Consider the following 23,158-nt stretch of genomic DNA (forward strand, 5'->3'; position numbering starts at 1 on the left):
CTCAGACGTGGGACTATGGCTTAAGTCTGAACCTGACGCTTCCTCTTTTCCTCCCCCACTTGCAGTCTCCCTTGCTGTTTCACTTTCAGACTGTATTGTGTGTTTGTTTGCTTCATTTGGCCACCAACTCAGTTGAAGCTATGGCTGTCTCTTACTTGGAGAACGTCAACATTTTCTTACCTGGTGTCTCCGCTTCCACCACCAACCTCTTTCTTCCTGAAAGCCCTTAAGAGGTCTGTGATCATTCTGAAGATAACTGAATGTGATCCATAAGGTTCTTGAATGAACTGAGTCTTGCTTCTCTTTCCAGCCCCATTTTGTGCCACTTCCCTTTTGCTCCCAGCGTTCCAGACACATGATCTGCTCTCAGTTTGCTTATAAAGAAACAGGAGCTAACTTCTAGGATACCCCATGATTCTGCCTAAATGTTACTTCTCTAAGGAGGTCTTTCATTATGACCACCTTCCTCCTCCAAGGACTATTATGTTCTCAACTACATCTTTCTCTTGAACTATATTTTTTTTAAAAAAATATGTTTTATTTATTTGAAAGAGAGAGATCATGAGCAGGGCAGAGGGGCAGAGGGAGGAGAAGCAGACTCCCACCTGAGCAGGGATGTGGGGCTCAATCCCAGGACCCCAGGATCATGACCTAAGCTGAAGGCAGATGTAGCCGACTGAGATACCCAGGTTCCCTGAACTCTACTTTTTAAAATTACCAATTATAGTTGTAATCTTATATTTATTTGCTTCATGATTTGTTTAGTAAGTCTTTTTTTCAGTAAGCTGTAAGCTCCATGATGCCAACAATCATGCCTCTCTTTGAGAGGTGTGTGGAGGTGGGAGCAATCACAATATTCTAATTTGATTGATACTTACCTAGTTGTATTCCTGGGACGAGACCAACCTACCTTGCCACCTGCTCCTTCTCTGCCACCATCCCACAATATTCTAATTTGGAAACTGTTCTCAAACCACACGATATACAAGAAGACAGTGACATGCAAATTAGTATGAAACAATATCAGCATGGCCCAATAAATACTTTCTAATGGTTTCATAGCCTGGCTATTGTTCCCTCTCTGCTCTTCCAGAAAAACAGCTCAGAAATGGAGCTTTCACACCTCCCTTCAAACAGTTGTGGGTTGGTCCCAGGTGAGAAGTAACCTGACATTCTATTCAGCTCACAATGATCCAGACAAGGTACCTGTTTTAGGAATGGAAAAGATGAGTCATTTAATATATATTGGGTTTTTTTATCCTTCTCTGGTCTAACCAGTTGGGCAGACCTATGGCTATATCACAACTGTATGTTTGAATCCTTTCATGAATTTTCTCCCCCCAGATTTACTGAGGTGTAATAGACATACAACATTGTCTAACTTTAAGGTGTAAAATGTATTAATTTGATACACTTATATATCTCAAGACAATCAACATCATAACCTTAGCTGACACCCTCATCATATCTCATAATTAGCATTTTTAAAGGAAAAAATTAATATCTACACTCTGAGCAACTTTCAAGTACATAGTACAGTATTATTAACTATAATCACCATGATGTACATTGTAACCCCAGAATTTATTCAACTAGTAACTGGAAATTTACACCCTTTGGCCAACATCTCCCCATTTCTCCCAACTTCCAGTCTTGGCAACCACCATTTGACTTTCTGTTCCTATGAGTTTGGCTTTTTCAGATTCCACATATAAGCGATATCATAGAGCATTTGTCCTTCTTGGTCTGATTTATTTCATTAGCATACCGCCCTCAAGGTCCATCCATGTTTTGATCACAGCATCATATCACCAGCACCTAACTGGATCTTCAATATATTTTTCTAGAATAATTGGATATATTCTTTACCATTCCTGCCCTATCTTTCCTGGCAATTCACAGTTCACATTAGCATGTTCAAAATTCTGAGATTTGAGAAAAGAAATATGTTTTCCAACTTAATTGACCAAGGAACTCCCTCCCCACCCCATAATGCTGATTAATATTTCATTGTAGGGAACATTGGGCTAGATTATCTGTGAAATTTCTTCCAGTTGATTGACTATATAGTACCTTATTTCCGCAGGAGATGCTTTGAAATATTCAATGCCATAGGAATTTCTGTTCAAATTCAAAGACCTGTAAAATTATTGAGACATATGTTGAGCTCAAAGTGTTCTAATAACAAAACTGTTATCAGAAAAGACTGCAATTGTAGGAAAGAAGTCCAGTCCCCAAGCAGTCATTGGATCTGTTCTCTCCCAAGTACTATAAAAATTAAAGACATTATTATTTCACAAAACCAATTTTCCAATTATTACGAAGACTTTAGGCACATCTGATTATGAAATATTTGTTTTTATTTAATTTAGTAGAGAAAGGTTGAAACCTTTTATAATAATCAAACATCACGAAAATAAAAAATGTGCCTGTGTGACTTTTAAAAATTTAATTCTCTCCTTATTGATTTTAATGAAACACATCTAGATCTTTGATTACTCAGACACTGGATACCCAAGCTATTATAGTAACACCAGGAAAAGATGCATTAAGACAACATATTTTTTGTTAATTTTAAAAGATCACATAGAATGAATTATGTTGAACGACATCATAATGTCTATTGAGTGCCAACTCTGTGCCAGGGCCTGTGGCCAGTGTGTTATGTTCTTTATCTCATGAAATAATCACAGTGTTCTAGAGAATATTTGCAAATCTCTGAATTACATCATTGGCTTCCCCTCTGAAGCCCAATAGAGTGTCATATTGCCTCTTCTGGAGTCCGGCTGTCGTTCAGAACTCTTAACCTGTTGGAGCAATCTTATGATGTGCTCAGATATAGGGCTGATTGTCATTTCTCGCAAATTCTGCATTTGGGAATTCACCTACTGCTAAAATCTATTTTTACATACCAAAATCAGTAACTGTGGTGCTTTTATGGTCATTTGTGGACATGTGCAGAGCAGCCAAAAATTCAATTCTGCTTTATTGTTTCAGCACTCACAGTGCAAAGGAGTTGTCCTTTCTACAGTATATTTAGTGCCACTTTTTCACATTTTTGTTGGTTTTTGGTGGCAATGTCATCGTTTAAAGTGGCCTTTAAATGTAGTGAAGTGCTGCTTAGTGTTCTACATGCAAAAGGCTATGTGATGTATGTCATGGAGAAAATGTGTGTGTTAATTGAACTGCACTCAAGCTTGTGTTGTAATATTGTTGACTGTGAGTTCAGTGTTAATGATGAACATTATATATTAAATAAAGCATCTTTAAACAGAAATACACATAAAACAAGGTCATATATTGACTGATAAAAACGTTGTCACCAGAAGCTCCCAGGAACCTAACACTGAATTGCCTCCAGAAGCAATTCTTAATATTCCTTAATTCCGTGTTTACAGCAACTTTACAGAACAAATTGCTACAAATAATGAGGGTCAGCTACATCAAAAGATCCATTCCACTTGACTCTCTGAACTGCTCATTTGATGTCAAATATTCTGATTATTCAAGCCTTTGAATTGAGATTGGAAAATTAATGAAAGACCTTCAATAGCAAGTTTTAAACTGATAGGAATTTTTATGAGGAAGTCATAAAGGCCTGGAATCAAAGTTTTATAATGGGAGTCCTCATGATCTCTAACTTTCTGAGGCAATGGCATCAGTATAATCTCTCTACTGTTCAGCAGAGTCCAAAATCATTACTTTCTGAGTTGAAATTGATATCTTTCTGGATGGGAAGGAAAGAAAAAAGAGTGGAAATTTGAAGAATTCTAGTTTATAAGGTTTTAAAAATGCTCTTAGGGTGTACTGCTCTGTGTGACTCAAAGTAAGTTGGTCAGAAATGGTGAACTGTTAAGTCTAAGTCTTGCTAATAAAAATCCATGATATCTCCAACTATCTTCTTTGTCAGTGCTCACATAAAAGGTTAATTTATTCCAATCAATTAATTTGTTAAGCACAGAAAGGGCATATTGAGATACTACTGTAAAATGACTTTTTAAATTGTAAGTAAAACTCTGCTACAGAAAGTTCTGACCTTTCATTACTTGCCTCATTCCTCTGTAGTAAATGTAAAATTACGTCAAGGAAATCTTATTTCTTTCACTTAGAAGCAGAATCTTTTAACAGAAAGTGCTATTTAAATACTTTTGATGAGTTCCTCCCCCGAGATTCAAGCTATGTTAGAAGTGCTTAATATTTTTCCAATATTAATGAATCAGCAATACCTTAAATTTAGGTGACTATTGTTTCAAAAAAGCAGTGATTCTTAGATAACTGTCAAAAGATAGTGTTTTGATTTTGAAGCAAGAACCGGGTTATTATATTCATTTGTGAGAAGTTAATTTTTGACATTCAGCATATTTCTAACAATTTTGCAGTTTGGAAGCCTACACCAGAAGTGTCCCAAATGGTATGGCAGGTTATTAATTTAGGCAACATCTTATGTAACGTTTCAGTAGTATAATGATAGAAGTGCCTACTTTCCATCAGGTGCTAAGAGGGTCATTTTGTATGTGTTTTCTCTAATTTTGACAATAGCTGTATAAAAGAGGTATTACTATAAGTATTATTATTTCCATTTTATAAACAAAAACACTGAAGGTCTAAAAGGCCCAAATATTTCACTCAGAAGGTATAGAAAGCTAATATAGCTTGTTAAAGAAGCACCTTCAAAGCTTAGGTCTGGAAAACAACCAAACTCATTGCTTCTGTTACTTTTTAAACTAGCTGATAAATAAAATAAGCTAATGTTTACTTTTTAGAACACTACGACTTCTAACAAATAACGTGATGTATATAGAACATAGTGTTTCTAATTGATCACTGAGGACTTAAGAAAGCAATTTAAGGTGTCATTACATAAGCAAATTATAAAAAATGTCTTATTAGTCTGTTATTTTGACCTAGATATTGTTGACGCTGAGGTACTATTGGAACACTGCAGAACATTTATATCAGGACTTCATGACACTCTTATAAACCCAGTGATTGGCTTTTAAGTGGGATTCATACACTCTTACCAGTTTGAAAATTAAAGGCGCCTTTTAGGTAGCTTCTTAAAAAAAAAAAAAAAAAAAGGAAATAAATTGTGAGTGATTGCTGTCAAATAGTTTGTCTTTCACACCATCGAATAAATAGTATTTTCATAAAGACTACCTCATTCAGGGGAGCCCAGGATGGCAGGTGAGGGTCCAGGCGTGGGGGAAGGTGTATAGAGTAGTCCTAGGCAGGCATCACTGAGGTGGCTTCCTGTGATTCTCATCACCTTGGGATACTCATAGCACAAAGTAGCCTTCTTCCTCTTCCCCCTACTTTCTGCTCAGTATGGTAGGCTAATTCTTAAAAAGAGAGAGCTAAATTGAGAGAGAGAGAGAGAGATAGTTCACATACCGTAAATTCACCCCCTGAGAGTGCACTAGTCAGTGGTCTTTGCACATCCACAAGGTTGTGCGACGGACATCACTCTCTCATTCCCAAACATTTTCGCCCTCCCCAAGGTAACCCTATACCCATTCACAGTCCTTCCCATTCACTCCTCCCATCCACCGGCAAACACTAATCTACTTTCTGTCCATAGATTTGCCTATTCTGGACATTTCATGTGAGTGGAACCATACAATATTGACCTTTTGTGTCTGGCTTCTTTCACTTAGAATAACGTTTTTAAGGCACATGAGTATTTTACTGTGTATCAGTTCCTGGTTCCTTATCATGGCTGGGTAATACTCCACTGTATGGAAGTACCACATTTTGTTTATCCATTCTTCGGTCAATGGACATTCGGGTTGTTTCCACTTTTGGCTATTCTAAGTAAAGCTGCTATGAATGTTTCTGTACAAGATTTTGTGTGGGCATAAATTTTGTTTTTCTTAGGTAGATAACTTCCATCTTTCCTCTCATTTTTCATTGCTTTTTTTCCCCAGCTTCAGGAATGCCCAGAACATTAGGAACTTTCACGTCTTCAACAGCTTGATAAACACCAAGCTGTTCACATCTCCCTAAATCTGATCTCCATTTGCCTGTCTTTTCCCAGAGCCACCCATTGGCCAGATGCACCCCCCACATGGCAGTGTCACTCCTCAGAAGAACAGCAACCTGCTTGTGATCATTGTGATCACCGTCGGCGTCATCACAGTGCTGGTGGTAGTGATCGTGGCTGTGATTTGCACCCGGCGCTCTTCAGCCCAGCAGAGAAAGTAGGTAACAGGTGGTTCCTAAGAGGAGAGAGGTCACTATTTGCTCTATCACCTTCTTGAGTTATATTTTTGACAGGTCTCTTCCTGTGTTCTTTCACAATTCACCATATATTCTTTATCCTCTGACCTGAGCAAAACCTCGCCTTTTGTTGATTCCAGGCCCGTACCTTGAGTGGGTGAGGGCCGGACTTGCAGACTTAATAATAGAATGCACCTGGAGGCCCACTTGGCATTTCTGCTTGATTTTACTTCTCTGAGCCAGATTCTTCCTTCCAGTGGGGACAGGTGTTACCTCAGCAACATTTAGAGACTGGACTTCCTCAGGTTCCAATTCACAGCCCTCTCTAGAGCTACATGTCAAATGTTGGAGATGTGTGTTCCTCGAAAAGTATTTCCCCATTCTGGCCAGGAGGACTGTAGGCATTGAATCAATGTTTGTTGCATGAATGACTACCAAATTCAGTGTAGTTACAATGCTGAGGAGTGTTTAGTTTGGAGATAGTAGTTAGAAGAGAAATTCTAGAAATTCCTGGCTGTGATTGATACTCAGAAATTAAACTTTCTGAGGGGTTTAAAAATGTTTTAATATTATGCAGTTCTAGGTGATAGCACATGCAGAGGACGATACATCAAAGTTTAGAATGGGAAGATGGTTTTAATTCAACTTATCCCCTTCCAGCAACATCCATAACCAGCATATTAACCTTGTGTCAACCGGTTGTGGGAATCAGCAATAATCTCCTGGTTTTTCTCTGCCTTTCTAGCACTTTTCAAATCTTGCCTGATATGTCCCTTTCAGCTGTACTTTCTCACTGAATTGGCTATAATAAGCTCTTCCCTTGATTCATTTTTTCCCCTTTGGCCTCAGGCATGGCGCCAGCTCTGAAAGCCTGAGGCATGGGCCTATAGATGGTTGGTTTGACAACTATATGCTACACATAGTGTCAGAGGAAGATTCTCTAACAAATAATTGTTCCTATTCCCTTGGTAATATCTTAGTTTCTCTCTCCTTAAAAACCCTATGACCTGTTTGTTGATCTGTATTGGATCTTCCAACCTTCTGAAGTGTTTAGAAATAGGATACAGAAAGATGTACAAACTGAAGAAAGTGGCATAGGAGTGTAGATGCAGTCTTTGCATTTAATTTATTTATATGGCAGGGCAAATTTTATATCTGGCTGCATTGATGAGACTGGCCTGTCTTCAAGCTGATGCCAGCTGGTGGGCTGATCCATTGTGCTTAACAAGAACCCAGGCCGACTGAGCTTAGCTGACTCTCATTCTGGGAAGTCATAATTACCCACAGAACTTAATTACCCACTTCTTCCAACTTAGTGAGGCTCTGGAGGGAGAGGAACTGTAACTGAGTAAGGCATCGAACAGCGTCTCGGTCGGGCCATCCCAGGAAAGGGGCTGTGCAAACACAGAATGGTAGAATGCTGGTGAGCCAGGGCTCTGAAGCAGAGTCACGAAGATTCGCATAAATGGAAGTAGGGAAGGCATCAAAACCAAACTTGGCCTATTTCATCGATGGCTTTAAAGACACGGATGCATTCACTAAACTAAGTTTAATTAACTAAACCATCTGTGTGTAGCAGGGTGTTTTGTTTGTTCCATTTTCATCCTTGTGAGATAATGTTGGAGGGTATTTAGTGACCTGACGAACTGGATTCCTGGGCATGTTGTGTCCTCATAGAGAAAATGCCAGTCTTCTCAAAATGCAAAAGTGGGATTTGATGCTATCTTGAGCAACTCCTAAATTGTCTTAAATCCTACGCTAAGCAATTTGTGAAGAGCTTGACGTTTTTATTTAAAAAGAGTAGAGGCTGAGACCTGAGTCTGACTCGTTTTTAAAATCAGGAAATGAATGAAAGAATAAATCACTCCATGAATGATTGGAAACCAAAGACAGTGAATTTATACCTTCATAGTGGTCCTGCCACTTTGATTTTTCCTCAGCCTTCACCCAAAGTCCCTTCATATTTACTTGGCATATTCTCACAATTTTGTTTCATATATCTTTCTCCTACAACAGACCCATGGGCGTTCATCTCGGTCTCTTTGTTTGTATATGTTAACAGAGGAAAAAAAGAAAAAAAATTTCTCCTTCAAGATATTCCTGAGTTTTAATTTAGCTTTTCCTGATTTCACTGAGGATCCTTCCTCCTGATACCACTACCACTGAGTCTTTTTGAATGAATTAAGTGATGCAGGTGAAAGCAAAATCAATTCCAATCTGAGGCAGAAATAATGCCCCTTACGGAACTCTCAGAAAAATGAGAGTTTAATGTAATTAATAAAGTGAAATAGGAAACACATTCATGGGCTTTCTTCAATATCTCTTTATCTGTTGGTGCTATAGAATGTAAATTGTCTTTGTGTTTCAGTGGGGCTCTTGAATTACATCCAGTGGATTTGAAACATATTTTTGTGTACTGTTGGTAACACTTTATTCAAGTTAGTACCCACACATTTTATTCTATTTTATCATATTTATATTTATTTAATAAGGATGTGGTTATCTAAAAAAAAAAGAATGTGGTTATCTGATTGATTAACACCCCACTTGGTAAGATTTTATTTTTACAATGTAAAATCACTAACAAGTTAGAACCCAAGTTCTAGTTCTGATTCTCCACTTCTAGAATTAAATTAGTGGTGTTTAATTAAGCCTAAAGGAAGGCCTAATCCCTGAATGTCAGTTTCCTCAAATGAGAAATAGGGCTAAATACTTTCTATCATCTTTCTATCTTAAAACACTGAAATTCCCCATGGAGTACTATAACTCATGTGGTAGCACTTAGCTTCAAATTAATATGAAATAAAAATAATTTTGCCTTTCTTTTTAGTTATTAATTTATTTTTTAGTACTTTGAAGAGAATCCCCTTACATATTTTGAATTAGTGAAATTATAGTAGAATATCATAATATAGGGAAAATATGCTGATGAAGTCTTAAATTATAGGGGTTCTGTACCTTTTAGGAAAGTAATAACATTTTCCTAGCCCAAATATAGAACATGTATCATGATAAGTTAGAATGTATCTGTAGATACTAACGACAAACTATTTAACATTGAAAATATCCTGGAAATCTAGAACACATGGTTATCACATTTCTAAGGCAGTTACCTGGGTACATAATCAACATGTCTGAATACATTAAATTTAAATATGTGAATAAAACTCAAAGTTCACATGATAGAGTCACCAGTTGACTAAGCCTCTTATTTGATTTTAAAAGTATATGACAAAATAAATTAATTAATTAAAAATAAATAAATAAATAAATAAATAAGGCAAGTTTTAAATATTAGTCCATATTCAAATTTTGACAAAAATAATTATCTTCCGTACTGACATCAAATGTTTAAACTCTTAAATCTATTGTAGTTTAGGTTACTTTCACTCATTTTCAGATTTTTAACATTTTTTTAAACATTTTTATTGTTTTTCAGTATTCCATAGAGGCAACCCCTTAGATCTTCAATATACCTTAATTCCACCACAGAAAATGCAGGTTTATTTGAATTTCTAGGATACATGTTCCCTGGGATTCCAATACAAGCTTTTTGTTTTTGTGGTTGTTGTTGTTCTTTTGTTTATTTTTGCTTTTAATAGCAGTTCGGAGAATAAAAATAATCAATATAGAGAATTAGGAAGCTGGAAACCTTTGGGAAAGATTTGCAAGGAAGAAGTAGGGCAGGTACTTATTATACATCCCAATAGATTTTTTCCTGGTTACCTTGAATCATTCTTCACACTCCGTTCAGGGCTTCTTCCTTTCTGAGGACTTCTGTAAAGTCTCAGTGAAGCAAACTGCCCTTGCTTCAACCTCCTGTCAGATCTTGGGTGCTTTCTATCTGACCAGGAAAATTAGTACAGAGCTATTTGCCTCCTATGAACAACTTGAGCAGAGGATGCCTTGAGCAGAAAGGGATTTAATAATTTATTACAATGTGGCAAAATAATCTATGAGATGAGAGTAGTATTTTAGAACTTCAAAGGGCAGGGTCTTGAATAAAATGGTTACTAACCCAATGTTGGTGTTTATACCTTCACATCCCAAGCATATTAATTAAAAGTGAAAAGGAAGCAAACTTCTCTTATAGCAATAGGTTAGGTGCAAAGTAAGAAACAGAGAGGCCAATAAAGAATCAGAGAATCTTGCAAAAAATCCTTCCAAGGTGATAATGAAAAATTCTTATTCTTTAATTCAGGTAATTAATATGTGCTTAGGATGGGATCTGCATGATACAAAGTAACAAATCTGATTAATGTTAACTCAGGAGCTAAAGATTTTTCCACAATTTCTCACAACTTCTAGGTAGTATTAAAAATGTTTCTGTTGGAGCTAAGGCCTCCTATGATTTGGTCCCTTTACTTTTTCAGCTTTTACCAACTGCCAGTCCCAGGGCCTGCTCCTTACTCCAACAATGCAGAAATTCACAGTAGCCATGCCATTTTTCACTCATTTATCAAGCTCCCATTGTCTCACCTGTATTTGCATTTCTAGTGCTTAGCAAATTTCTTGACACACACTCAGTATTCAGTAAATGTTCAATGAATAAGTGTTCTAAGACAATGGGTGATGTTGGACAAGTGAAAGAGACAGAATTTGCTCCAGTATCACTGGAGGAAACCAATTCCCACTTTGGGAGCCTCTGGCCAGTTCAGGAAGACAGGCAGTAATCAGTGCAAGGTGAATGGTAAAGAAAGAGACGAGGAAAGGGACTTATATATGCTCAGATTACACTGACCTAACATGGTCAGGAAGACTTCCTGAAGAACAGAGGCTTGAAGAAAATCTTTAAGAGTAAGTAGTTTGTAAGTAAACTGGTTTGTGAAGGCGTTCTGGGCAAAGTACGATGAGATAGTTGGAGGGGGGGAATAGAGAAACAGAGAGAGATTAACAAAAGAGAGAGAAAAAGAGAGATAGAACAAAAATCACCAGCACTTGATTATGGTGTGAGAGTCTTTATGAAAAAATTCACGGCGTAGGAAGAGACCTTCCATCCCACAGCTGGTTTTGGAAGCTGAAGGATTACTGATACCTGTGAGAAAAGATGCATGTAGGAAGGGATAAACATGTGACATATTCCCAATCTAATACAAAAGCTAAGTTTAACATAAAAACAAACAAAACCAAATTCACTATGACAGTGTTTCTCAAACTTAAGAATCCTATCCTATTTCCCTTGAGGGCTGTTAAAACACAGACTATTGGGCCTGTCCCTCTCACAACGCCCTCCCCCACCCCCCCCCCACACACACATATACGTGTGCAAGTTTCTGATCTGGGGTGGAGACTGAGAACATGCATTTCTAACAGATTCTCAGGAGATGCTGATGCTGGGACCGTATTTCAGGATCCATTGCATTGGATTCATCTGCACACAGATTTTAAAGATTCCATTGGTGAGACAGAGGAACTAGGGAACCACAGTGGGCAGCAGTCATTATGTCAGAGAACCAGCAGATGGACAGAAGGCTGAGATGACAATGTTCCTGCAGGTTTTAAGACAAATTTCAGGCAATTTAGTTATGAGCAGATGTCAGTTTTATTACAAACCTGCTACATGGTCAGCTAGTCTACCACCAGCAGGGAAGGGAGGCCTCTCCAAGGTCAAAGATTTATCTCTTGATAAGAGACATTATAGAAAACAAAAGCAGTTAGTAGACAGTTATTTGTAGAATATATACAAAAAGAAAATAAAGTTTGTTTAGAATCTTTAGATTCTTGACTGACACATGACTGGATGAGTAGCTTCTCAGAAAAAGTCTTGATCTGATTAAAATCCATCATAAAAATGTAGATGCATTTTATCAGAAATGATAATTTTTTTTTTCCCGTATAGAGGTTATAAGTCACAACATAGAAAAATTCTCTACCTCAGTCAGATGGAATTTTTTTTTAATAAGACACATCTGGTACTGAGGTTATGGGGGCTGATGAATGAATGAATGAGTTATGTGTGTAAACAAGAGGAAACCAGAATTCATAATTTATTTTTTAGTTTCAGAAATTATTTGACATATTTTCCCCCACAGGCTATTTAAATGTTGAGTTATTATGAAAAGGTTGACTTTCTTATCCTGGATTTGGGAACTGGAATGTCTCTCTAGGCAGTCTTGTAGGCACTGGGTTTAAAAAGTTATTTAGCATTTTGATTTGTTAGAAAGATAACAGGGTGAAATCTCCAAGTGCAAAAATGACATTAAATTGTTCTATGAAGTTACCAGGGGTAGCTTACCTAGAGAGCTGCGCGTGACTTGCAGATTGCTTCCTGTGCGCAGGTGAAGTGTAAGGAAATGAATTCAGGGAACGGATGGTTGGCACACAGTTATTATTTTAGACACAGGAAAATGGTCTAAGGGTTTTTACAGACCATTGTCCAGAGGCAGTGTGAGACCCCTGCCAGAAAGTCAGCAAAATGTAGGTAGTTATAGGGAAAACATTAGAACCGAAAATATTATTTCTCTACTAAGCTACTCAACAAATATCAAGTCTGGCATTCCTTGTCTCCAATCCTTATCAGCATGCTTCAAAAAAGACCAAAAAATGTATAAAACAGTCAAAACTAAGCAAGTCACACCACTAAACCTTTATTAATTGCCCAATGTGAGTAAAGGTCTTTCAGCATTGGAAGATAAAGCCACTCTCCATGGCCTTGTACGAGTCACAAAGAGTGTTCACTGAAGTGGCTTGTTTGAACCATTTAGCCCCCGTAATACAGTTATCCTCATAAACTATAAGTTTCAAGTGAAGAAGTAAAAGGGAGTTACTTCTCTGGGGTTCTATCAGAGGTTATATTTTAACTATCTGAATTCTGTCTTAGAAGAGACATTATTACCCTAAACAAATAGAAGCTACAAGTGGAGATTTTTTAAGATGTAGAACCGTAAAGCAGAGGCTGAAAACTTTCTAAAAGGGGGCAAATAGTAAATATTTGAGGCTTCGTGAGACATGTGGGACATACAGTCTCTGTTACAACTACTCAACACTCTGCACTGTGAAAACAAATGAGCTCAGTAGGATTCCAATAAGATTTTATTTACAAAATCAGTCTGTGGGTGGATCTGGTCTACAGGCCATAGTTTACTGACCCTTACTGCACAGAATGGCTGGCATTGAGTGCCATGCCTACTTTACTTAGCATGTAGGGAACATTTGTATCTCACTAGCCCCCAAAAGAGACTACCCCTGAAAAAATGAATTTATGATTGCAAAATTCTTATTGAGGGAAATAGGAGACATTTGAAGCATCCCTCTAAACTGTGTTCTTCTCTCTTCAAAGGATGGGTCTTAACTGTGTTTGCATCCAGATACTTAGTGACTCCAAGGCACAAGTGCTTTATTCTCCTTAGAATGTCCTCATGCTGCCTTTTGTCTCCAAATAGCACATTAAATTGTGCAGCTGAGCTATAGACTTTCTTCTAAACCCTAATCTTGGCTGGCACAAATTCTGGGCTTTTGTATTTCTATTTGCCCTTTCAGAGTAGCTCCTTCATTTATCTCCTAAGCAGATGTTGCCGTCAAGTACCTTATGACTAGCTCTGAAGATTGGCATATGGCTCCATATAACCCACTGTCACCTTGTGTGAGAATTTGTAGCCGGTGAAGCTAGAGTCAGGCACTCTCTGGCAGGCAGCCAGGGCCTTGGGGATTCAGCACCACTGCTCCTATAATGTGGTGAAGCTCCGGGGGAGAGGACGAAAGGCAGCCAAGACATGCCTGCCAATTCTTGGATTTCATGGGTTCCCCCCTGGGAGCGCTCTTGTGTCCTTTCCTGCTTCTAACTTGAATTGACTGAGAAAAGAGAGGAAGGACCGTTGAATGGAGGCACTCACATTCACCTTCTAATTTTTTGTTCCATAGGAAACGGGCCACTCACAGTGTTGGCAAGAGGAAGGGCAGCCAGAAGGACCTCAGGCCTCCTGATCTTTGGATACATCATGAAGAAATGGAGATGAAAAATATTGAGAAGCCATCGGGTACTGACCCTACAGGAAGGGACTCTCCCATCCAAAGTTGCCAAGATCTCACACCAGTCAGCCACAGCCAGTCAGAAACTCAACTAGGGAGCAAAAGCACCTCTCATTCAGGTAACTCTCTCCTCTTGGGCATCAGACAACCCCCCCCCCAATTCTGAATTCCAAAAAGGACATCCCCACTCCCTCTCTGATGGAGGCATCCTTCCTTTCAATCTGCGGGTCACTTATCAGCAGTTAAAATAATCTGATGTAAATTTGGTTGAGTAACTAGTTTCTTTTCCATCATCCTATTACCTGCCTTTTATCATTGAAATGCTTTTTAAAACTTGCAGGCGGTAACAGGTGGTACGCTTGGGAAATACTGAAATGTAAAAGCCAAATTAATTTATTGCTTTTTGTTAAATCTTGAATGAAAGTCTTATCAAATGCTATTTGAGGGATCCCTGGGTGGCGCAGTGGTTTGGCGCCTGCCTTTGGCCCAGGGCGCGATCCTGGAGACCCAGGATCGAATCCCACGTCGGGCTCCCGGTGCATGGAGCCTGCTTCTCCCTCTGCCTGTGTCTCTGCCTCTCTCTCTCTCTCTCTCTCTCTGTGATGACTATCATAAATAAATTAAAAAATTAAAAAAAAAGAACTCAAAAAAATGCTATTTGAAATTATTTGTACATTTTTAAATTCCTTGTGTCTATGGATAATTGTAAGTTGATTTTTAAATTCACTCTGTTTCTTGCGTTAAACAAAATCACATTAGGGACACGTGACTTATGAAAATATTGACTCTTCTGTTACTTTGGCCTTGATTGCTGTGAACATCAACTTTTATCCCCATGCAATCACATTATATGATCACTAGCCTAGTTTGGTGGAGTCTATGTGCAGGCTCTGTTGATACACAAAGTGATCAGAAGCAGAAAGCCTACCATTTGATGAATAGTTGCAGAACAAGCCATGTCCAGGAATAACTAAGAAATCTAGAAAGTGCCTGTAAGATATTCCACTTTCTGCTGGTCCTCGAATTTTAAAAATGCTTATGGGAAGCCAAACAATGAACCAAGTATTCTCATCAACACACGCACATACCCCTCTTGGTCTACTCATAATGTGTTTGCAGGATGAGTAGCTATTGCTTTAAAACCGAATTAAAATATTTTGGTTATGTGAATGTGTAACTGGTTTACTCGACTGTCTCAGCTTCCAATTGTTTAAATAAGGAGCTCACTTTTTAATCACGAGTTGAGTATTTTTTTCCAGCTCTTAAATAATATCTCAAACAGATTCCCTAACCTTTCCATCATTTTCAGTAGTTAAACTACATTCTAGTCCTATTAAGAACTGCACTCTGAAGCTAAAGTTTCTCCTTCCCTTACAGCCAGCTGGACTTTGGGCTCTGAGGACTGGGATCTTAATCTGTTGTTTAAGGCCTCCAGGACCCTGGAAGGAAATGGAGCGGTGGGGTGGGGCAGAAGGAGGGGGCACAGTCTGTTTCAGAAACTCCTTTACTTATTCCTCCTACCCACCTGTTCTTCCTGGCTGTGTAAGAGGACAGGGAGGAGGGATGAAGAGGTGAGAGGCAGGGAGGGAGGAGAGAAAGGAGAGTTGGAAGTTTGACGCTGGTTTTTGGGCAGATGGACTGTCCTCCTGTGACATCCAAATTCTGGGTCCCTTGTGAAGCACAAGTATGAGTTCTTCTTGAGACCCTGTGGGATTTTCTTCCACTGGCCCATAACGTGAGGTGAGGTATCAAGTCTGGGCTTACCCCACTCCTACCAGGCACAGCTCCGCCAACCTCACTCTCCTGGGACGGGCCAGCTACAGTTGAGTGAATTCCAGGGAAAGGACTCAAGCTTGAGCGACTTTCCCAGGGACCTCTTGACCCCAGACCGAATGATGAGAGAGATTGTACTCCAGTCCTGGGCCCTCTTTCAATTTTGCTCTTCTTAAATAACCTCTTCCTCTGTTTAAATAGACACAGAGTAGACCAGCAAGCCTGCTGCCTGAGCGAACTAATACCTAGAGAATGAATGGAAGGCAGATCTTTTTTGCAGGAGCCTCCACACTCTACAGATGTTTATTCTGACAGTTTGGATTCCTAGGGGGCATCAGGAGGACAGCACACCTCCACCTCCCACTGCAGAGGATAGAATTACCTCTCAGCCCTTAAAGGTTTTACCAATTATTTCTAGGATTTCTCCTTCCTTGCATTTCCCTTTATCTTTTACACACTGAAATGACATTTGGGGGCAGCCAGAGTACTTGAGATCATTTAATAAGTCCTGGGAGAAGCTTAACTCCAAACAATAGCTGTTTTCCTTAGAATAAGAGGATACTTGTGCTTATTTGTTTTTAATTTAAAGACCTACTTGTCAAGTCTATAGTAGAAGAAAAGTAGTACTCAAAATCCTGCTAGTTATATTTTACATTATGTCTAGTGTTCTCTGCAGTCTCCTGGCAGGTAAAAGAACAAAACTCCATGTCAATGAATAGTATACTCTTAAATGTTCTGGTCTACTAGGAAACTTTTAAAATATTTTTACATTTGAGGTAGACTTTCTCCTTTTGTGGATTATTTTAGGTCAATCCTAGGAGACTTATTCCCCTCCTCTCTTTTGTAAAGTCTTCTCAAATATTCAACTTCCCACAAAGACTTTGTGGCAGCAACTGGAGTCATAGCTTTCTGGAAAATACTATTTATTTTTATACTTAGGGGAGATTCAAAGTTTTTTTGTGCCATAGTGGTATAATTTGCACAGTTTTATTGTCCTACATGGTTCTGTGTAGTTTTTTGGAGGATGTGTGAACAGTTTCAGATGTAGACAGCTCTCATCATCTTAGCGACATAGAACTTTCCCCCAGCATTATTTTTTTTTAATTTTGAATTCTATTACCTACTATTTCAATTTAAAAAATACATGTGTGTAATCTTAAAAGACAGAGAATAGTACAAAAAGTTGTGAAAATAACACCCAAAGGAATCAAAAGTATGTTTGCCTTTTCACCATCCCCAAATTCCTTATCCCTTTCTTCAAAGGAAGGCAATGTTAAGAATTCTGTGTGTAACCTTTCTATACAGATATATATGCATGCACATTTATGCAGATATATAAACACACATATATATATAATATACAGATATATAACACATATATACAGATATATATTTACATTTATATATTTATGTGCACACAGAAATGCGCATATGCACAATATGCTTTCATATGCATATTATACAAATGAGCACATAGGATGCTATTCAGAACTTCAGTTTGTTGTTCTCAACATATATTTTATTAACATTTAAATCTATACATATAATTCTTTCTTCTTATTATTATTTTTAAAGATTTTATTTATTTATCATGAGAGACACAGAGAGAGAGGCAGAGACACAGGCAGAAGGAGAGGCAGGCTCCATGCAGGGAGCCCGATGCGGGACTCGATCCCAGGACTTCAGGATCATGCCCTGGGCTGAAGGCGGCACTAAACCACTGAGCTGCCCAGGCTGCCCCCTTTCTTATTATTTTTAAAGATTCAGTAGTATGGTGTTTTATGGAATCATAATAAATGTATAATAAATATGCCTGGCCTTACTTTTGAAAAATATAGTTCATCCCTTGTGTTTTTATAATAAGATGCAATGCCCTTGGGCCTTAAGTACTAGTTGCATAAATTGTGGTAAATTCATACAATTGGATATTCATGGAACTGTTAAAAATGCTAAAAGTGAGGCACCCGGGTGTCTCAGTTAGTAGAGCATGTGACTCTTGATCTCAGGGTCATGAGTTCAAGCCCCACATTCAGCATACAGTATACTTAAAATAAATAAAATAGAATAGGTGCTGCTTGTGAGTATAGAAGTACAACTGTTTTTAAATAAAGAAATGAAAATTATAAAACTGACTTGACAGAGAAATATGTTTATATTTTCATATTATTTTCCCAAGAAGGTAACAAAAGAGTATATGTGGGAAAATGTCACTTCAGTACAAAATATGTATGTTAATATATACCTTCTCGCTTTTACATATTACTCATAGACACACTTTGCCAAAGAACAAAATATAAATAATGGTTCTTTCTGAAATACCAGGTTATGGTAAGTTTTATCATATTAGAGTTTGTGCAATGAGACTATATTGATTGGGTAATAAAAAATAGATATAATTATTTAAAATATCAATAAAGTGAAAGAAGCATCGGCATGCCTAGCTAGAAAGTACATCAAGTATTGCGTCAATGAAGACATGTCTCTCAGGAGTATTGTTCTTCTCCTAGGTCAAGACACTGAAGAAGCAGGGAGTTCCATGTCCACTCTGGAAAGGTCATTGGCTGCACGTAGAGCCACTCGGGCCAAGCTTATGATTCCTATGGATGCCCAGTCCAACAATCCTGGTGGGTAAAGATTGGTACCACAGTGACACATGAAATATTTTCTGTTTTCATCTTTTCTGTATCTTTTCTGTTTGCTATAAATTAGCAAAAATATTTAGAGTTTTCTCTGTACTTTCTGGGTAACTGAACAAAATGAAAAATCACTAAAACTATATCATTTATAGTTGAAGTCAGATTTGTACTTATTGTATTTGTTGTATGCAGTCCAGTGGACTGTTGCAAGACAGATGGCTATCTGTTTTTAAGGAATCATAAAAAATATGAATTGAAGATCTGAATCTTCTGTCAATCTTACTGGTCTCAGTCTAATGATCACATCTTCATAGCTTTCTTATGTGTGCTTTTTTAATAGGTCCAATTTCCAGATTTAAATAATCTAGTACCCTTGAAGCAAGTGTTAACAGATATCCACTTACTACCCTCTTCTTGTCAAAGGTTGCTGTCGTATTCCCACATTAACTGAAGATATTAGCACACCTGGGGTCACTTCCTTTCCAATTACCTCTATGATTAATCTTGGCAATTATAATATCCATGCAGGTAATTCATCCAGTGCCCTAGACTGTTTAGTTCCTTTATGGTACCTGCAATGATATTGGCTCCTTCCCACCTCAATTCATCAATTCACACTGTGTCACCCACTAAAGCAATCACTGTAACCCCTCAAACCTCAGTTTCTATTATCCCTTTTTCTATGACTTTGTTTCTTTCCTGCTCACCTATTTTATTGCCTTCTTGCTAACAATTCGTCAATCCCACCAAGACCTCCAATCCATTAACTCTGCTACCTTCCCACTGTCCCTCATTTGCCTCGTGTCCTCCAAACTCAACTGAGAATTCAGAGTCATTTATCATCTCAGTCCCTTGCAAACACTCTCATCTCCCCTGGTCTTCCTTTCCCATTGTACGAAATGAAAGAAAGAAAGAAAGAAAGAAGAAAGAAAGAAAGAAAGAAAGAAAGAAAGAAAGAAAGAAAGAAAGAAAGAAAGAAAAGAAAGAAAGAAAGAAAGAAAAGAAAGAAAGAAAGAAAGAAAGAAAGAAAGAAAGAAAGAAAGAAGAAAGAGAAAGAAAGAAAGAAAGAAAGAGAGAAAGAAAGAAAGAAAAAGAAAACCTCAACCATGATTATATTAGCTCCACTACCAGTTCTTACCATGTACCCTAACAGCTGGTTTTATCTGGAAAAAAACACATGACTTGCTTGGTGAGCCTTAATAACCACAAATCCAAGGCAAACAAGCAGCTATGTTTCTGGAAATGCTACTCATTTCTCTAGTTATTCATTGTTTCAGTTTTTTAAATGAATGTCTTATATCTATTATATTACCAAGAAGAGAGAAACACTGAGAAACGGCATCCTTATACTTCCATCAAATCTATTTGATGTGTTTGTGCTCCTATCTGAAGCCAGCTCTTTCCTCTGTTGTCATCCTTTCTCATCCACTTGGGGACCCTTGTAATTATCCCTTCCCTGGCCTGCATCATCCATTTTCTCTCTTCATGGATACTCCAATGGGCATACAAGCATTCTATCACAACCCTTGTTTCCAAACACCCTCATTGGACCACTTTCCCCTCCAACTAAAGCTTATCCCTCTCCCTTCCTGAAAAGCTCTTTTAAAATGTGTTATACCCACTTTTTCCTTTTTGTAATCTTTGTAATCTTCCTTATTAGTTTGAATGATATTTCACAGTTTCGCTCCACTGAAACCACAGTTGTAAGGTGATCGATAATCTCCACATTGCCAAAATAAGTCATCAATTTTCAGATGCTTAGCAAAATTTGACATAGCTTCTCACTTTTTTTCTCTTTTCAAAACTCTAGTTTCATGATCTTTTATCCAAATTTCATTACATCCCAAATTTAGTCTTTCATCAATCCTATAGTTCTTGCTAATAATACCTGTTGAAAATCCAGCCACTCCTTCCCATCTCTACCGCTCTGTCCTAAGCTATGGCCACCACCAGCTGTTTCAGATTATAAACTATAGCTCTAAGCTTGTAACTAGTCTCTTTTCTTTGGCTCTTTCCCCTATGGTAAGTTATCTACAGAGCAGCCTTTCAACGTGTGAATTAGATCATGTTACTCCTCTTGACTTCCCATCACATGTAGAATGAAATCCATGATTTTACCCTGTCCTACAAGGCCCCAAGTGATAAAGCCTCTGGGCATGTCCCTCACTCCATCTCCTGCAATTACTTTTATCCGTTTCAGCCTGATAGCCTTCCTCTAATGTATGTGAATAACACACATTCAAAATCAAGGACTTTCACTTGCTGTTCCCTTTCCCTGGAATTTCTTTTCATAGATATTTACATGCCTTTTTCTTAATTTCATTCAAGTCTGTGTTCAGTGGCTACCATCACAGTTCTTCCATAACCATTGTCTAACACAGCACTTTTGGTCACTCTCTCCTCTATTCTGTTCCATTTTTCTTTATTAATGTGCATGGCCATCCTGCTTGCATCTCTGTGTTTATTTATTATGTTTCTCATATTGTAATTTCTATGAGGGTAGAGATTTTGCCTCTTTGATCATCTCATATCCTCAATGCTCAGAACAGAGCCTGATGTAATTGATAAGCTCCAATGGAGACAACTTAGGTGAATGAATTAATGGTTGCTTCTTCCTGCTTTACTATATGTCACGTTCCCTCCATGTTCTAATACAGCTCTCAGTTTTACTCTACTAAGTATAAAAACTCTTATGGCATTTATGATGAATTCCAACCGTTCAACTCATGGGTTAGATATAATTAGTATTCCTATTTCACTAATAAGAGAACTGAGGCTTAGAGAGTTTAAATACCTAGGTTTTAGTCATCCCACAACTAAGTAGCAGAATCAAAATTTGGACTCAGAAAGTCTGGCTTCAGAGTTCTGAGACCCTAATCAACTCAGCTCCCTGCTGTGGTACTTTGTGAAGACACTGTCCTCTCATTCTTTTTACTATGCAGAGAGGCACTGTACCCTGAGCTGCCTCTCTTTTCCCCTTCAGCTACTTTCCTCTTGTAACAAAGTTATTTCTATCTGGACTTATCTTCTAGAGTTTTCTTCTTAAAAATCATTGTGTTTCATGTGTCAACTCTACTCAAATTAAAAAAAAAAAATCATCTGGGCAGGCCAGGTGGCTCAGCAGTTTAGCACCGCCTTCAGCCCAGGGTGTGGTCCTAGAGTCCCAGGATCGAGTCCCACATCGGGCTCCCTACATGGAGCCTGCTTCTTCCTCTGCCTGTGTCTCTGCCTCTCTCTCTCTCTCTCTCTCTCTCTCTGTCTCTCATGAATAAATAAATAAAATCTTTTTAAAAAATCATCTGTGGACCTTTGCATTCTATGTATAATTTCTTTATCCAATAAATCCCATTTATTGATATGATTTTTCTTCCAAAATATCTTTTCAATGCCTGGCCACCTTCCTATTCCCTAGAGTCATATTTTAATTTTCTTCTTTATTACCTCATACCTGAACTGTCAAAACAACTTCATAATGAGTCTTAGTCCCTTTTAGCATCTTCCATACTCCCATGCATCCTGCTTATCAGATGTCTTCCAAAAACAACTTAATATCGCATTTGTTCCATAAATTTCTCCAAAGGCTCCCCACTGTTTACCAAGAAAAAAACAACTAAAAACCACTGAGCATCTTACATCTGAGTCTACATTTCTAGTTTCCTATTCTTATGCCTAGGTGGATGGATGGATAGATAGATGAATAGATAGATGATAGATAGATAGATAGATAGATAGATAGATAGATGATAGATAGATAGATAGATGAGATATAGAGATATATCCAAGACTCCTGCCAGGCTAGACTAATTGCCAGTCCATAACTATGCATTGCCCTTTCTTTGTTTTTCCCTCTGGACTTATCTTTCATTTTGGAATCACTCAGTGGCTATCTCTGCCTAACAAAGTTGTAGGCATCAACTTCAAAGCTACGCTCTAATGAATTCTTTCTTTTCTGAATCTTGTATCCAGAAATGATGGCTTCCTTTCTCATGTTTGAATAGCATTTCTCTCTACTACATTTGTGGCATTAATTACACATAGTTCTACCTCATATGCTTAGGTATTCTAGACCAACCCTTTCCTCTTCTAACAGGTTGTGAATTACTTCATGAAGGGGAGGGAATGTATCCAATTCATCTTCACATTCATACTTGTATAGCTCAATACTAGCACAAAATTGGTGCTTGCTAAATATCTGTCAAATGACTGAATGAATAAGTAAATGCATTATAAGAATGCCTTGTATTTGTAATATACCAGTGTGGGACTTCTTAAAAAAAATCAGTTATGGTTAAAATACCTTCTAATCAGATTTTATGGTATATTAAGGACAGTTAAAATTGTTTTCATTAACTAGGAAAAGAAATAATGAGCTTAGAAAGAAAGAAAAATGAAATCTAACAAATATGGAGAATTTCTGAATATTATCCATTTGCTAAATATTTTGCTAATTACTATTTCATTAAATCCTCATAATATTATTATGCGGTGAGATTATCTCGATCTTTACAGATAGCAAACAAAGACTCACACAGCTTACTGACTTGACTTACTCTTAAGACACACCT

The 23,158-nt window shown here is 37.8% G+C and overlaps 1 protein-coding gene across 2 annotated transcripts in view; it reads left to right on the forward strand.

The window, feature by feature from the left end:
- Window positions 1-23,158, forward strand: part of DCC (DCC netrin 1 receptor) — a 1,085,392-nt gene that overhangs the window by 1,010,786 nt on the left and 51,448 nt on the right. For both annotated transcript variants that reach the window (XM_041739305.1, XM_041739306.1), the window contains exons 23-25: window positions 6,035-6,197; window positions 14,077-14,303; window positions 18,465-18,581. In XM_041739305.1, the coding sequence (XP_041595239.1) occupies window positions 6,035-6,197; window positions 14,077-14,303; window positions 18,465-18,581 (507 nt within the window). The remainder of the gene's footprint in view (window positions 1-6,034; window positions 6,198-14,076; window positions 14,304-18,464; window positions 18,582-23,158) is intronic.

The sequence above is a fragment of the Vulpes lagopus genome, chromosome 24 (genome assembly GCF_018345385.1).
Source record: "Vulpes lagopus strain Blue_001 chromosome 24, ASM1834538v1, whole genome shotgun sequence".
Taxonomy (NCBI): Eukaryota; Metazoa; Chordata; class Mammalia; order Carnivora; family Canidae; genus Vulpes; species Vulpes lagopus.